This window comes from Girardinichthys multiradiatus, chromosome 4 (assembly GCF_021462225.1).
Source record: "Girardinichthys multiradiatus isolate DD_20200921_A chromosome 4, DD_fGirMul_XY1, whole genome shotgun sequence".
NCBI classification, from domain to species: domain Eukaryota; kingdom Metazoa; phylum Chordata; class Actinopteri; order Cyprinodontiformes; family Goodeidae; genus Girardinichthys; species Girardinichthys multiradiatus.
In genome coordinates, this window is record NC_061797.1 from 20,810,488 (window position 1) to 20,828,078 (window position 17,591).

Consider the following 17,591-nt stretch of genomic DNA (forward strand, 5'->3'; position numbering starts at 1 on the left):
ACCGCACAAAAATTGCAAAAAACATTTATTACCAAGATTCTGAGTCCTATTTACGTATTATTGCATTATCGGCTGCACCTATTACATTTTCAATGTTTTTGTTTTTCAAAGCAATGTCAGGAATATATTAATATATTACGTTATTTGCATAATGCCTGTTCATCATTGGTTGCTAAACCACTTTTTAAGCTTGTTAAAGTAAATCTTGTGTTTGTCTTATGTAAATTGGTTGTTTCATAAAGCTTCTTGTTTTGTTTAAGGTTTTTTAACCACTGAAACCTTGACTTTTACTCTGAGCTATGTATGTTATTAAAATAATTTGTTGTCTTTTTGATCTTTTGATCTTGTGTATTATAGCCAATAGTTTTCATTGTTTACACAATTCAAATGAAGCAATGAAAGGAGGGGCAAACTTTTCCCAAAATCTACATTTTTAAAGTAAGAATTTATTAACAACCTGTCCATATAAACTTCTGTTGTCTGTATTTATCTGACTACATACACTTGAGAATTTAGTTTCTCTGTTTATTTTGTAGAGCTCCTCGGTTAAAGTGACAATTTGTTCCACAGAAGTCACAGTACAAAACTAAATCTTGCACACTACTTTTGTTCTGGACATTCACCTTATTTATTTATTATATCACAGCTTTAGTGATTTTGGTTGAATTGCTTAATTTAAGATCCCAATGACACTATACAACATATAAAACAGATAATATATATATATTATCTTAAAAAGATTCAAAGTTTAATCCCTTAGAGAGTAATACTGAATCACCTTTCAAGCTCAAGCAGTAGTTATGTTAGGAACACTAATTTTATAAAGCAATTTTTTGCTTGTATACTGTTACTCCGTATGTTAGTACATAGAAAAAAAAACATCCTCATATGAAGCTAAAACCAGCAGAGACAGATATACAACCCCTCTGGCATAAATTGTGCTGTAAGGTCCCATGTAATCCTGCATCTCAACAGGCGCCAGACACCAGCATTTACCCGTAGGCCTTTCTGTAAGCCCAGACCTTTCCTGGGCTGGAGAGGCATCTTGGGACAGCAGGTACCAACAATGCCAAGAAGACAGGTGTTCTCCACCAGCTGTCTTTGGAACCTGTTTTTTTTTTTTTTCCTGCTTCTTCTGTCAACTAACATTTTTGCATATTTCTTGTTTTTTTTCCCCTCATCTGTCTCATAATAATGTTATAAAAGTCACCACACTGTGCTTTAAAGAGTTCGACATATTGTTTTTTACCAAATTAGTTTTTACATTTTTTACACTATATATTCCCATTTACACATGTATTCCCTTTTTATACTGCATATTTAAAGATGGTAAATCCAACAGTGTTCAGTACTCTCCTGTTTCAGAGCAACAGATGGATGATGCAGTTTATGTTTTAGGTCTCAAAGATCAAATAATCTCTAACATTGGGTTAGAGGGCTAAGTGAATATTATAAAGTTATTTAATTACCCACTCTGATCAATTTTACACTTAAAACCAAACATTAATTGGGTAAAAGAAAATGTAGAGTTTGTCAGTGAGTGATTTATACACAGTATGTTGACTTATAGCAACCTATCAGCAAAAAGACTTACAATTTGTTTTATGTGGTTGACTTTAATTTAAAACCTACAACATTAATGTACAGTTTCATAACACAAATATTTTGTTCTATGTAACAACTGGAAACTTGTCAAATTCATAAAATTTCCTTTTAAGCATTTTTACTTTTTAAGTTTCTTAAAGATACCTTTTAAATTTGTTTTAAAGGTTATAATAATTATCCTTCTAAACACTTTTATAAGTAATCTTCTGCCCACTTGTTAGTTTAAGAATAGTTTGCAAACTTTTCAGTCAAATTCTTAAAATGGTTATGAAAAATCCCCCCCTATTTTTATAACTGATGCGGCCCAATTTATTACTTTTCCAGTAATATAAAAAGAGGGATTCTTTAAACTTCAAAATAAAAATGTGCTTTTCTAATAACAATCTATCTAAAGGTTTCTGAACAAAACAAATATTGAGGTCTAAATAACTTACAAAAACACATCTCATGAAACGCCATGATGCCAAATTTGGAAAATAATAATTTTTCAGTTGAATAACATTTTCTACTGCCATTTATTGCCATAATTGCCATAATTAACTGTTTTGAGCCACTTTAATCGGCAATCTCTTCCTGGATAATAAGTTTCAGACAGCTAAAATTACCGTTCTGCTTAAACATTGCATTTTGTCTGTGAGACACATTTTGTCACAGAAAAAATATATTGGCTTCATAGACATTGTAATATTAATAACTTATATTTAGTTTCTAACACTTTAGGTAGCATATTGTTTATGTTGCATGCCAGAAAAATTGCAGTATGATTGGGTAATCTTATGTTGTTGTTGCAGTATGGCTTGGATCGAATTCTAGGAGAAGAGAAAAGCCTTGCCTTACTAGCAAGAGCCATCGATCCCACCCAGTCTGCCATGATGACCGACGTTGTAAAGCTCCTGTCAGCCATCTGCATTGTGGGCGAGGAGAACACGTATGGTCTTGCTTTTTTCATCTTTCAACAAAGCTTTAACTTTTGTTTTTAAAAGAAATGCCACTTTTCCATTTTACAACAGCACAACTGCCCTTTAGTTTAGGCTGTTCCTCAAAAATGATGAACCAGCATATAGTTTTTATCTGGTTTGTATTCATCTTAAATACATGACTGCATAGTTGTTTGCTCACGCCTTTCATGTTATTGCACAGCTTGGAGAAGGTTCTTGAGGCCATCACAACAGCAGGGGAATGGCGAGCCATTGAGCGGTTTAGTCCAATTGTGCATGGACTGCGAGATCGCTCCATTCAGCTACAAGTGAGTTCCATGTTCTCCTGTTTTACACTTGTTTAGGGTCTAAACTAAGTGAATTATATTGTAATTCACACATCTAGTTAAACCACTGTTGAAGCAACATAGCAGGATATGTGTTTTAAGCCAGTTAGGCAGTGATAAACCTACATTTCAACTCATATTTAAACAGATCCAGATTCAACCATATCATTTCACTCATTTTGACTTCCACATATGCCTTTGTGATTGACAGTATTGCAATAAAAGCAGTTGAAGTCAGTCTTTCTTGAATTACTATTTTTCTTGTTTATAAATGTCAAAAGACTTGCACATAATACTTCCTTCTGCTGCAGATGTAGATCAGGCATGATAAAATAATTTCTCAGTTTGCCATTGCAGCATCATAATGCTAAAAACATAACTTGGGCATGGATATTCAGGACCAGATGTTTCTATTGAGCATAAATGACCAATTTAATCATTAGTTTCGGCACAGATGGAACAGAAATTAGAAGCCTGCCCACAAATTCATTTAAGATGTTTATTTGTCAGACTGTTATTGTCATCACCGTAATCATAAATAGTATGTCCTTAATGTTTGTTGAAACTTCACATCATGGCCACAAATTACATTCAGTAAGTTTTAAAAAGAGCTTAGATCAGTGTGAGGCACTTTGCTTTCCATCTGCTCCTTTTGCAGAAACTTTCTCTGAATTGATGCTGAGATAGATAACAAGATAATTGATGCTGTACCATAAGTCCACATATGATATAAACACAAATACCTTTTTTAAAAAGTAAACCAGACAATAACATCAAAAATGTTAAAAATGACAAAACACAGCACAGCTCAGATGTATACACAACAACAATCTACTATCTCCCTGCTGATACACACACTTTAAATATTGATTATGAGTTGTTCTAAGTAGGACATCAGAGGTTTGTAACAACAATGTGCAAAAAGATTTTGTAAGTATGATGTCTGCATTTTTAATCAACAGCTTGAGGAGCTGAATGCATGCATAAAACACATGGGGACTGAAAAATTGCAGCATTTTCATCAAACATTTTCCTTTGCAAGGCTTGTATTGTCAATTGATCTGCAGCCCATTAAGCATTCATAAAAGCTTTATTTGGAAATGTTTTTTGTTGTTGTTGTTGTTTTTTTTTTTTTTCATTTTATTTGCTTAAAACTTTCTTCGACCTTAAGCAACAATTTTAGGAGACTTCACAAAAATGTTGTTTGGGTAAGAAATCAGTACAAAATAAATGGAAAAGAAGAAGAAACAGCGAAGTCTTTTAATTTAAAAAGAAAATGTGACTTTTTCTATTACATAAATAGATAATATAGAAGATGTATCTACAGCAAAAGAAAGAGAACTGATATGATTTGTTGTGGTTACTTATGCATAATTACTGTCCATACTAATTTTTATTTTTATTTTTGGGCGATTTTACACTAATCATGGATACAAGTTTAAATTAGATATATAACTAACTTATTAAAGTAAATGCACTACAATGAAATTACAAAGTTTAAATATAAACTCTTTTTTTTGCATTAACATCACCTCACACTAGTAAATTGGGATAGTCCAGCTGTCATATTAAGATCCCTTTATATGAACAGTAATGCTGTCAGTAATTATTTGTCTTATTATAGGACTTATTGTCTTATTTACCGATAAGACAGGACTCGCCTATAACATTTCACAAGGTTGCAGCATACAGAGTGGCTAATCTTTGACCAGTCCTGCTTACACACTCTCTGGGTCTTGGGTCCTCTGTTGTTCAGTGTCCTCTTTAACTCACTCCACAGAATACGATATCTGTAGGATTTGGGTCTAAGGACTGAGATGGCCATGGGATTATGTTTTTTATTTTATGTTTGTGGCCTTAATTTCTTAGTAGCGTAGCTAACATAATGCCAGAGAGAGAAGAGGAAGACATGCAGCTATTGGCCTGAGGTCCACTGCCTCTACATATGGTGCGTGTGCCGCAAACTGTTCATGGAACGCCCAACAAGTTTGTTTTGTGTCTGAATCTTTCTCTGTCTTGATTTGGCCAATTTCTTTTTCCACTATCCAGCTAAAAGACTCAGTGACAGCCCATTTTCTGCTTTCTGGCTAAGCCCACCAGGTTTTTATTTAAAATGGCCTGGTGTTTCCAATAATTCATGATGGGATACACTAGGTTCCAGTTGAGCTTTGGGAAAAACATAGGCCCACAGCATCACAAATTCTTCACTGTGCTTACTTTTAGGGATTAAGTGCTTACTTTTCTTATTTTGAAAAATGTTTGTTACAGAAAAGCCCAAATCTTAGTCTCATATGACCACTGCAAACAGTTCCAGTTAAAGTACCAGCACACCCTTAGATTTGTGTGGTAGGACAGAAAAACATTTTCCTACTAAGCCTCCCAAACAAAAGGTTGTACAATAGTTCAGTCAGTCAGTCATTTTCTACCGCTTATTCCATAGTGGGTTGCGGGGGAGCTGGTGTACAATAGTTATTAAATTGAATTGGTGACCAAAATAATTTGTTTTTTTTTCTGCAGTCCTTTTACAGCGAGCTGTGGAGATTCTTTTGTTCTGTCCTTTCCATCCTTTTCAGTGTTAGACTACCCTACTGGTATAAAAGTGGAGCATGTTTTGAGGACTTTTGGACATATTTGCCATGTTTCCAATAATTCTGGAAGGCACAGTACGTTGTAACCTTGTATCAAACTCTAGAAAGCACCTCACACACTTTCCTTATCACCCTTTCACTCATACTCACACATATTGCACTCCTTATGAAATGTCTATAGCTCTCTGTATCTGGAGGGCTTTTCCTCTACACCTGCATACCACTGAATTATTAGGGCCTTTTAGGGTCTAGTTGCATTTGAACTGCTCTGGGGATTGCTTTAAAGGCCTCCTGAGGTACCAATACTTTCAAAGCAATATAAGATAAGACTATTATTTTGTAATCATACTTTTACTACAATATTAAACACTTCTTAGTCTGTTTGGGTAAATGTCCTTAGGAAATAAACTAACTATCAAACTGAGACTGATCCTTAAGGCCACTCCATATATAGCAATGCTATACCCTCTTTTCACACATGAGTGAATTTCTTCTTGTGGTCAGTAATTGATTTTTCTGTTTGTGTTTTGCTGACCAGCTGATGCTGCAGTCGCTGATTAGTAAAAGAAACTCAGAGGGCATTCACAAAAGGTGTCCCGAATAGCCCATTTGCCCTTAAATTGACTGTTAGTTAATTTTGAGTCTATGGGTCTACAGTTGTTACATTAATATTTAAATCACCACCCCAGTGGGGGACTGTAAAAAATAGACATGCATTAGTTATGGTCTTCTGCTTCCAAGGGACATAACTCATTTGAAATGCATGCCAGCATGCTTTTCATCAACTTCTGGTAGAAGAAATCCGTCATCTCATTCTTTGGTTCTCTCTCCCACTTTTCACTCTCTCGCTGTCTTTGTACCCTTGTTGTTTGTTGCAGGTGGCGTGCATGCAGCTCATCAATGCCCTGGTAACTTCTCCTGATGAGCTGGACTTCAGACTGCATATTAGAAATGAATTTATGCGTTGTGGCCTCAAAGAGATATTGCCGGTAAGTTAAACATGACCCCCCCCACACACACACACACACACTCACAGACACTATAAACACTCACCTTGTATTAATATTTAAATGAGTTGTCCACTTCAGTGAAATATTGTCGAATTGCTCCAGCAAATTATTTATGAAGCATCAAGGAGAGTTTGCACGTCCTCAGCCTGTGCTTCAGTCAGAAACCAATAAAGTTTCTAGTGTCTCGGCTAATGATCTTTCTACTTTATACAATCTACCAAACTTATGTATCTCTTGTAAACAATGTTTCTGTTGCTCCTATGGAAGAAAATACATTAAAGGGAACAGTTGGGGCCTGCACCTGCATATTAGTTTGAAGAATGGTGCTCTGAGTCAGCTCATTGTATTTATTTGTGGCTACATTTTGCTTTTAGTGCAATTACCATTAAGGTCCTTAAGCTTTTTTTTTTTTTAGCAAACCTATTTTGAATGCATCCTTTTTCCTTTTAAAGTTATTTTTTTCTTTAATTCCTTTCTTTTTCTTCCATGGTCCTTCTTTAGCAACTAATGACCATCAGGAATGAGGCCCTGGACATTCAGCTGAAAGTTTTTGAGGAGCATAAGGAGGAAGACATGATGGAGTTCTCTCATAGATTGGAAGACATCAGGAGTGAAATAGAATATCCTTGGTAAAACTGTGAACAAAAAACATGCAACTCATGTTTGATTTGGTGTCTGCTTGTGTGAATGCGATGAATGTCGGACTGAAATTTGGTAAGCTAAAACACAAATCCATGATTCTTTTATTCCTTATTTCATCTGATTCTTCAGTGTTTCATGTGAAAATGCAGTGTTTCCATTTCCATTCCTCTACAAGTCCTTGACTCTTTGTACTGATGCGGGGGATGTATTCAGCATTGTGTTTAGCATGGTGAAGGACAGCAGTGCAGAGCCCTATTTCCTCTCCGTCCTGCAGCACCTCATGCTTATACGCAACGATCACTTGGTCAGGTAAAAATCAGCAGTAACCACAGAGAACACTTGAAGTCTAAGTTGATATTTTATTTTATTTTATTTTTTTAGATAAAAATGTATTACCATTTTCTCATTGTGTTGTGTCTTTAGTGCTACTAAAACGTTTTCCTGTAAAGACCCTAACAGTATGGAGTACTGTACATTAGACCATTTGATTTTTATGATGACTAATATAGTTTGGCAGTATTTTCACCTCATATTATCCAACTGCAGATGAAAGCAATGATTTGGGTAGATTTGAGCGCTGATAAAGATGCACACTGGTTAAAAGGTCTGGTTTTGTGGGGGTCCAACTCCCTCTGTCTTGAGCTCTCTCAATGACTTTGGCTAACAAAGAGAATGCTTTCTCTTTCATCTCTAAACCATCTACAGCAGCAGGGGCTCTGGAGCATTTCTCATCTCCTTATTAGCGGGAATTTTCAAAGGCTTATTTTATGTTGGTTCACTCACAGCTGGGCTTGAGTTGAACCTTAGACTAATCAAAAGGTGAATCATTGTTATCAGAGATATTAAATGTATTACCTGCCGTTTTTTCCCACCCAGAAATTACACTTTTGTGGTCCTTTGCTCTGTCGGAATAAATTTCTTCAGCTGAACACACAACATGTATTCATGCCTCTCACCGTACTTTGAGTGGAGTTGGAGCTAACGAGTTAGTATTCTAAAGTTTAAACGAATAGTTAAGCAATTGATATGCTTTTCTCAGCTAAGCTTATTTGAATATAATTGGTGATATAATGATATGAGCTCCTATTAAGCCACCTTTTTGTCACTCTTCTCTCTCATCTCTACCATCAACATGTCCCTGTCAATCTTGAATATGGTTTTGCACACATTAACACTGCATTGACTAATTGATCTGATGTGGTGTGCAACTTTACAGTAAATACCTTTTATTGTTCCTGCTCTGAGATCTATAGACATTATGTTGTTGTGGGATATTAATTGGGTTTTAACAATGCTTAAATTTTTCTTTTGTTTGGAAAGATCCTAAACTTTTGGCATTATTGCCTTTTTGTTCAGTTTTATTATTGTCGTCACAGATGCTTAGATTTGCAAATATACCTTTTCAGCCAAGGTTTTAGGATTGGTAGAGCAAACTAAAACCGCCAACGTTAGTTTCAGACATTTATATTGGGCTGCCATACACTGAAAATATGAGAGTTTGTGTTGTGGTGTAACACTGGAATATATGTTAACAGAGAAGGGGAGAGTAGTGTTAGTCCTCTCAAGGAAACCTATTAGCGGTTTGTTGGTGCTGCTGTGGTGCCCACTGAACCGTTTTGTTAAACGGCGAGGCTGCATTTGAGGTCAACATGTTATATTAATTAGTCATCAGTGGAGTTAACAGATTGAGAGCTCTGGACACATACACCCATATCACTGGAGCGTAGTGTGTAATTTTATATGCAAGAAGTGATGATTGTAAGCATTTGAGGTTTTATGCCATAGAGAGCCTTAATATTTAGCCACTCCCTTATCTCCTTTTTTTTACATCTAATGTCTGACTGGGATCATATAAAAGACTATGTTACCTTAGATTACAAAGTCATTAAATAAAAAATAAAAAGACCAATAGTTTGACTAATAATTTGTGATTTTCATATATTTTTCTTTTGCATTCAGGCAATGTTCCCTTGAATTAGCAGATCTTTTAAATTATGCTGTTCAGTTTCAGCTCTAGTTTTGGCTTCGTTTTAGAAATGGGTAAAAAGCTAAATCTCATTCTTCTCACTGTTTATAAGTATTACAATGTTTATTAATGATTTGGAGATTAGGACTCTCTGTGGCATTGTTCTAAGATAATAAGCAGATCAAACTGTTTCTCACCCACTTGAATTTGGTTGGTCTCCCCCAGGGCTGCATGGCAGCTGCGGTTTAATAAAATGTTTCCTAATGGAAATAAGTATTTGGCCTTGCTTGATTTTGGGGTCATATGTTTTGATTTTTGTGCTCCATAGTTTCTAACGGATTATCACGTTTTCATAGTCATTAAAACAGAGCTTATGGGCGTGGTGCGGAGCATAGTGGTAGAGTGGGTGACCTATATACACGGAGGCCTCGGCCCTTGACTGAGCCATCCCAGGTTCGACTCCCAACCCTGGGGCCTATGCTGCATGTCTTCCCCCTCTCCGCACCCCACTTCCTGTCTGCCTACTGCTGCCAGAAAAAAAAGAGAGCTCATATCATGGTAGTTAGTGTATATATTTAAACATACATGGATATTTATTTATGAAGATGTTTTCAAAACAATCACCAGCCTACCAAAAGACTAAATCTAAGAAAAATGGCTGAAAAATAAATCTCTCTACAGTTTAATGACAGAAGTTAATATTTCTGGAAAAATGTGTAACTGATCCAGTTCACAGTGGCCATCAGTGGTATTGCATTTCACAATTTTACTCATGTAACCAACCTTTAGTCATGTACATTTATCTATTTGTTTTCTTTTTATCATCCTCCTTGACTTTCTTTCTCATTTGAACTTTAGGCCCCAGTACTTTAAGATCATTGATGAGTGCATTTCTCAAATTGTGCTGCACCGCAGCGGCACCGACCCTGACTTTAGTTACCGCAAGCGCCTGGATGTGGACTTCAGCCACCTTTTGGGCAAGTTTAAGACTTTTGGCAGTTCATCACCATGAAAACTGTTCAGTAAAGAAGTTCATATTTATTGAACTGTTATTGTGTTTGCAGAGGTCTGTGTGGACAAAGCTCGTGTTGATGAGTATGAACAAAGAGCTCTAGAGCTGGCACAGAAGGCAAGTAACACAAGAAAAGATTACACAGTAAAACATAAAGTTTCTTTCTGTTAGTTTTTAATAGGAAATTACTTTAAAAGTTGATTTCTACCTGTGTGCTCTTGACTGACACTTAAAAGACCTTGGTTGTGACCTTGATTGAAAACTGTGTGAAAGGCTCTGCAAAATATTTAAGCTAAGAAGTTTTACCTCTAAAACAGACAGACACATGTATTTGTTAAATAAACTGGCTGAAATGTTTAATGTCATCAGATACACTTTAGGTAAGTTGAAATACTTTAACAAAAAGTTGTTTCTGGATTATTTGTTAGTTGCATTGATTCTGTTTTTTGTAGTTAATCTGTGTTCTTTATTTTAGTTTGATGAAGAGTTTCTCAGCAGACAAGAAGCACAATCTCAGCTGGCTAAATGTGAAGAACAAATAGCTGGACTCCAAGCAGAGTTGCAGGCCTTCAGGTCCCAGGTACACAGTGTGGACAGAATGTCAGATATCAGTGTCTTTGTTATTGCAGGATGCAAGGTCTTTCAAATACTAGATGTAATTCCAGTACAAACCTTATAATTTTAGATAAGAGTTGCAATTCAACTTTTTTCATTATGAGATGTCCTTGTTATTTTTGGGCTGCGTTATGGGGAATGGTGGTGGGGCCTTGTCCACTGGAGCCTACAGTTTGGTTTGACATGGAGGCTGCTCTGCTGGCTAGCTGACACTAAGTCTAATGAGAACACTGACCAGTCCTCCATGTTGGCCATTTCTAATTCTCCGATCTCTATCCCATAAGAGGAAATTGTTCTAAAAGCAATTTATTCTGACAACCCCTTCAGCCTCAACCAGCTACCCTCCCCCCTCCAATTACTCCAGAGAGTTACTCCCACACCCTGGCACTGCCAGATAACTACACACTCAGAGAGGGGAAGAAAACTTCCATTTTTTTCCTTGATAATTTTTCAATTTGAGAGCGCAAACACTGAGTGAATACTCAAATAGTACCTTGGTTTAGACGGTGATGGTATGTTTAATCAGTGGTGGCACACACACACACTTTGTCCCTATGTCTGTGTCCGTCCACTCTTAACCTCTAGACACTCGCACTGCATGCTTGTGAATTCAGTGAAAGGCTTTTCTTTTCTGTAGAGGCGTTGGCAGAGCGAGGGCCCTAGGTTGACCTTTTAAGTGCATCTTTAATATAAAAATTGCACAGTACACGGATCAATAAGCCATTTGCTCTTTGTGATACAATTTACAAAGCTTGAAGGCATCGTAATAACATTAGATTTTTAACTTTGGGGAAATAAGAATCTTTGTAGGTATATTCCGACCAGAATCAGGACCGTTAAATAGAGTTTTGCTTAACCTAAGCCACCTCTCTCATCTGTAGCACAGTGGGTATGAGAAAGGAAACCTGCTCTGCACACTTAACATTTTCTTTAGCCTGTATTTTTTTCCCTTGTTTCACTCAATTAGTTTTGAATGATGTGAATTCCTTGTTGGTTAAAATCAGAAAACTCCTGGTACAGCATATTTACAGTAGCTGAACGTATAATTCTGTGACTTTTCATTTCCGTTCACTTTTCATTACCTGCCATCCATATTTGGACTACGTGGTTTTGAAGCAAAGAACATTTAAAGAAAGTTATTTCATTCTAGAATAAAATTAGGATTACAGCGGTTGCTTTCACAAACAATTGGATCTGTAAAATGCAAAATGTCCTCTGCTAATCATTAGTCACAAAAGCATGACCTATTCAGCTTCATGTAGACCTAAATTTGGGAGTTCTATGGACACTACAGATTTTGGATCTTAGAGAAAAAGATTTGCTGTCGTTGTACAATGGTATAACAGCTTCTGTAGCTTTCCACAGGAGATCTTGGCAGTTTGTTTTTGACGATTTGTTTAGCAACTCTTGCTTCCACAAAACTATTTTTGTGATACATTTTTATGTGAACCTGTAATATTTGTGTTTTGTGTATGCAGTATCCACTTACATATATGTGTGTTTTTACATTTTCGTCTTTTTGTGTCTGGTCAGTTTGGATCAGTGCCCGCCAGTCTGCCCTCAGCCAAGGTTGGAACACCATCACCGTATCCGGCATTTGCATCTGTACCTCCAAGCTCTGGTCCCGAATCAGGAGTGCCAGCTCCTCCACCTCCTCCTCCACCGCCTCCCCTACCTGGATGTCCTCCTGCACCTCCTCTGCCTGGAATGCCTCCTCCGTTTGGAGCCCCACCTCCACCTCCTTTAGACTTTGGGGGTGGTCTCGGTTCCCCCACCCACCACACGCTGCCTTTTGGCCTCAGGCCGAAGAAGGAGTTTAAGCCTGAGACTTCAATGAAGCGCCTCAACTGGTCAAAGGTTAGACTTTGCATAGCCTTTCAAATTTTCATTTTTAAATACCCTACTCGAGTTTGGTTTACAAAAACTTTTGAAGAAGAAACAAAAAATCCTGACAACACATTATCAAAACCACTTTCCTTCTTTTTGTACTTAGTTCATGCTGTTTTTGGCAGCTTCCAAACAGTACAGATGTTTTCCAGACATGAAACATCTTGTTTCCTCAGTGCCAAGCCAGTAATAATTGAAAATAACAGATGATTAGATGCTTTTGTCAGAGCAGACTTCTTGGTACCCCTACAGATGTTTTTCCTCTTTTGAGTAATATTAGTTGATACCACGAGTGGTGTTAGTTTGTGATTTGATAAATAATTTACTCTCAAATTTGCATCAGTACAGGTGTTCAGCAAACTCAAGCATCTGCTCAAAATTTCAAGTCAACCTTTCTGAAAGGTGAATGAAATTACATGCGGTGGAGACCTCAACATATGGTTAAGTTTGGGACAAAGATGTTCTGAAAGTTCTTTAACAAGTTCCCAAACTTCCGCTTTTACCTCCAAACAACATAGCAAAAGCACAGCAACGTTTTCATAACAGCAGTAAGGTGGAAGTGAAGTGTTTTTATTCTTACACAATAATCTTAAAATTTCACCTAAATATAGATGTTATTGCAGTATACCTAAATGTAATGTATTTATGCCAGATTGAATGTTTAAAATTATTTAGATGTAATGTGCTGTTCTTTACTATTACATTGCAAATACACTTCATCTGGCCATAGCTTTCTATTCATATTGTGTTATATTCTCTTGTTTAATGTTGATGAGTTTTTTTAATTGTTACGAGTTTAACATTTTCCACTTCTGCCATTATTTTATGGAGTCATGTTGCCAACTAGAATTTCCCTATGGTCAGATGTTACTTAAACATTTATAAATGCTGTCTTTGTTTGCACGCTTGCCTTGTCAGCGTTCATTCCTAACACATTGGACGTCATCATGGCTACAAACAAATGAATCTTGTTTTCATTTAACCGGTGGTTTTGAAAGGGTTTTTTTAATCAGTTTTTGCCTTCCATGAGACACTGTGCATTATCATTTATATTCTTTGAGCTGTCTCAGAAAAAGGTGTTACTTAAGAACTGCATTGCAAAGTCCTGCCTGTATTTTGGCCTAATTTACACAAGTTGCAAAGCATTATTTAGAATGGTGACTACTGCTGCTTCTAAGTGCTCTGATGAAGTGGCTGCATCATTCAGTATGTCTCCTGATTGCAGCTTCAACTTAGTTTTTACTTTTTGTCCTGAATTATGTTTCTATCTTTGTTAAAATTCTTTCTCTTTTGGTTCCTTCAGTGTTTTTTATTTTTATTTTGTGGAGCTGAATAATCTTGCAAAGATTATACAGTCAACGGGTACAAGACGGATAATGTTCTGGTGTTCAGAGGTCATTCTACAGCAATGTTTATACAGTTATTCAAATTGTATTTGTTTTTATATTGCTTTGGCAAATGCACCTTTCTAACCTATCTGTCAGTGATCCCAGTGGACTCACTCCTGCTGCATTAGGCATATGTTTTTTTACTCTCTTTTCATTGCAGTTTTTTAAGTTATAATAGAAAATTCTGAGGGTTGCAACTTAAAACTAATCTAATTATACAAAAAGTAAAATGCATTGTTTTGGATCTATTGCTATGTAGTTTTACACTGAACTATGTGATTGACTTGACAGCTCATAGAACTAAGAAGAGTAGGAATGATTCCTCAAGTTATCAACTACAGTGAAGGTTTGAGCTGTGAATGAAACGTTTTTCTTACAATATTTATATACAGATTATCTTCTTTGAGTTGGCCGCTAATTCTAAACTGTCAGCTGAACAGGCTAAAGGTTCCCTGAGAACAGATTAAGACATTCGCTTAGGCACGCCACTGCATATTAAATTAGAAAGCAGACTATTTTTGTGCTTGTTTTTTTTTTTTTTTGTCATCACACACTATAATGCAGCTCTTGTGTTTGTTTAATTTCTGATTATGATCATGTATTGGTCCTTCTGGCTATTGTTGAGATGGGATTTTGTGTTTTCAGATACGTCCACAGGAAATGTCAGAAGATTGTTTCTGGGTGTTGGCTGATGAGGACCAGTATGCCAAACCAGAACTGCTCAGTAGAGTTGCTCTTACCTTTGGTTCACAGAGAACAGGTCAGATGCTTTTTTTTCTCTTTTTAATATGAAGACATTTCCCATCTGCAATGCTTCTGTATTCTTTAAAAGCTCGATTTGTTTCATTTATCCAACAATATTTTTGCAAATTAATTATTTTCTTAAGAGAAAGTTTTTCTGCAGCTGCTTTTTCTCTTCAGTTTGGATGTTTTTGAACTGTTAATGACTGCTCTATTCATTTAAGCAGGATTAGTGAAACTTTGCTATGAAAGACTCAAGACTTTCAAGCTGTTTCAAGTCAGAGTGTAGCTCTTGAGCATACTCAATGAACTGCAGTACATATTTCTCTGCTTGTTAAAACACCACACAGTTACATCCTCCTACATTAGTATGTCTAGTAAGACCTGCAATATTCATGTATGAGATTGTTGGAGTGATTAAAGATAGAGCAGGAGGTAGCGAGATTTTATCACTTTTGTCCTCCCCTGTGTTTGGTCTATTAGTCCCGTCACTGATGATTTATTCACATTTTGTGTTTTTTTTTTTTTTTTTTGTCTTGTCGTGCCTTGTCTTGCTTATGCCAACTTGAATTATTCATCCAGGTGTTATCTACCTGTCACAACTCTATGCTGCTGGTCTCAAGGTGCCTAAAATCCACCAACACACACCTGCAGTGTAGAATCTGAACGTCAAGGTGTTGAATAATACAGCCTAAACTAAATGGTAAACAGACATACAGGTATCTTCCTGAGAGGGCAAAAGAAAGGTGTCCACTGGGAGAAAGTTGGCCTTTACAAGAGATACTTTTAGGTCTTGTTCCACATGTGTTCTGCACACCTTGGTGCTTATAATATAAGGACTGATAGTGCACTTAAAGGTGAACCAGTAATGTTACCCCTATGAGCCACCACAAGTGGTGGCTATGCAGCCAAGTTCATAAGTAGGTGTGAAGCACTTTGCTGGCACTCTACAATACTAGTTTCACTTATGTACACGGCCATCAGCACACGTTGTGGCCGGCTTGAGTTTTTGATTTGTGAAAGGCCGAGGCAGCTTAAAGAATAGTTTCTGTCTTTGTTGAAACATCATAAAGCCCAATTTTCGAAAGCCATGATTTTACTTTTTATACTGGGATGATGACCCAAAGGGGTCAGATATTTATAAACTTCAAAGTTTTACTTTTTAGCATTAAAACATGTAATCTGGGAACTAATTATCATGATAAAATTGTGACTGTAATAATGGATAAGCTCTAGAATGTTCTTTTTCGGCAACATCCGTCTGTTTCAGATATGATGAACATGCTACGTTTTAAGGTGGTCTGGACGTCTTCATTTGGCAGTGATGCAACATGCTGTACTCGGGTTGAAATAATATAATCTTTTCTTATAGAACTCTTGCATTTTAAATTATATTCCTCCAAAAAATCCAAGGACATCAGTAATTCCTTGACACTTGAAAATTCCTAACAGAAGTTCATAAGGTTCTTACTTTTTTTTATATCACACAGCGACTCACAGAGGTGGCACAATCTGACAGACTTTAATATGTTTTACTTTTAAAAGTCACTAAATACCTTCAACCTAACAACTGTTCCACTTTGAAGCTCACAAACCCAACACGGGTCTGTTTTGTTTTAACATTTAATTAGCAGTAATACATTTTGGATTCGGTAGAATTTAATAGAAAGACCGAAACAAAAACACCAAAACTAACATTCAACCCAGTTTAAATTATCTTTTGTTTCTTCATTTCTCTTCCTCCTCGGTGTTTTCCAGTCCCACTTCTGGTTGAAGGGGAACTATTACTACTGTGTCTTGTTGTCAAATCCAGTTGCTACAGCTGCTCTGAGTCAGTTATTGAACTCGTATGCATATGTGCTTGTGGACTTGTAGACTTATTAAAAATAGCATTGTAGCATCATGTTTCATCTCACTTAAGAGCAGTAGCATCTGGATGAATATTAAACATTAAAAAGGACACATGTTAGTCATGCAGTGTTTGTCATTAAACATTCATTTGCATCTTTGGGAACTTCTTTATTCTTTGTTTGTTTCCTGCTTCGGTTTTTGGAGTGAATTCTTGCCGCACTGTAAACAAAATGCCGGGTTTGATTTGTTGCAGGGAAGGCTTTGGTAGACCACTCACATTTTTATCAGCATGCCTAAACTTTAAAAACTATGATTAGACGTGTACATTCTTACTTAAGATGCAAGATTGATACAATGCTTGAAAATAATAATTGTTCACCTTTTTGCTATACTGTATTCTTGCTGGTTTCTAATACAGGGCTCCAGATTAATAGTGCAGTCTGACAAATGGTGTTGTCGTTCAGTTGGACTGAGACAAAACACCTGAGTCCAAAATCAGGGTACAAAGTCCTTTTGAATTAGCGTCTTTTTGTGAATCAATCCAGTATGAAGGTAAAAAATCATACTTACAACTTTCAACAAGAAATGCCAAGAGATTGACAGTTTTTATTGTCTTTAAAGTGATAAGACCTTGTTGGTTTTACATGAACTCAACACTTGTCAAGCACTTACACAGTGCACAGTCAGTGAAGCTAACTATGCATCCATCTAAGGCTGCACAATATATCACAGTTACTGCCTATCCACTAAACAAAACTAGTGTTTACAATAATAATATTGCCAAGCACTGTTTGGAGTGAAGAATATGTTGACTATTACATATTCCAAGTGTCTGGAATTCACATTTTGCATGTTGATATTATATTTGGCCTGTTGGATCAGGCTTCACTGAAGCAGGTGCCCATACCTGACATAGGTTATAGTGTTCAGGAAGGGGTGGAGGCATTGTAAAGACAGATGGCAAAGAGAGAAGGAAAATGTAGATATATTGCGACTAATACTGTCATCACATAGTTTCCTCA

The 17,591-nt window shown here is 36.5% G+C and overlaps 1 protein-coding gene across 2 annotated transcripts in view; it reads left to right on the forward strand.

The window, feature by feature from the left end:
- The window catches only part of LOC124867622 (protein diaphanous homolog 3-like), a 206,040-nt gene that overhangs the window by 22,232 nt on the left and 166,217 nt on the right, over positions 1-17,591 (forward strand). For both annotated transcript variants that reach the window (XM_047364161.1, XM_047364162.1), the window contains 10 exons: positions 2,397-2,533; positions 2,746-2,851; positions 6,336-6,446; positions 6,969-7,087; positions 7,302-7,418; positions 9,934-10,052; positions 10,140-10,204; positions 10,563-10,667; positions 12,236-12,559; positions 14,623-14,737. In XM_047364161.1, coding sequence (XP_047220117.1) covers positions 2,397-2,533; positions 2,746-2,851; positions 6,336-6,446; positions 6,969-7,087; positions 7,302-7,418; positions 9,934-10,052; positions 10,140-10,204; positions 10,563-10,667; positions 12,236-12,559; positions 14,623-14,737 — 1,318 coding nt within the window. The remainder of the gene's footprint in view (positions 1-2,396; positions 2,534-2,745; positions 2,852-6,335; positions 6,447-6,968; positions 7,088-7,301; positions 7,419-9,933; positions 10,053-10,139; positions 10,205-10,562; positions 10,668-12,235; positions 12,560-14,622; positions 14,738-17,591) is intronic.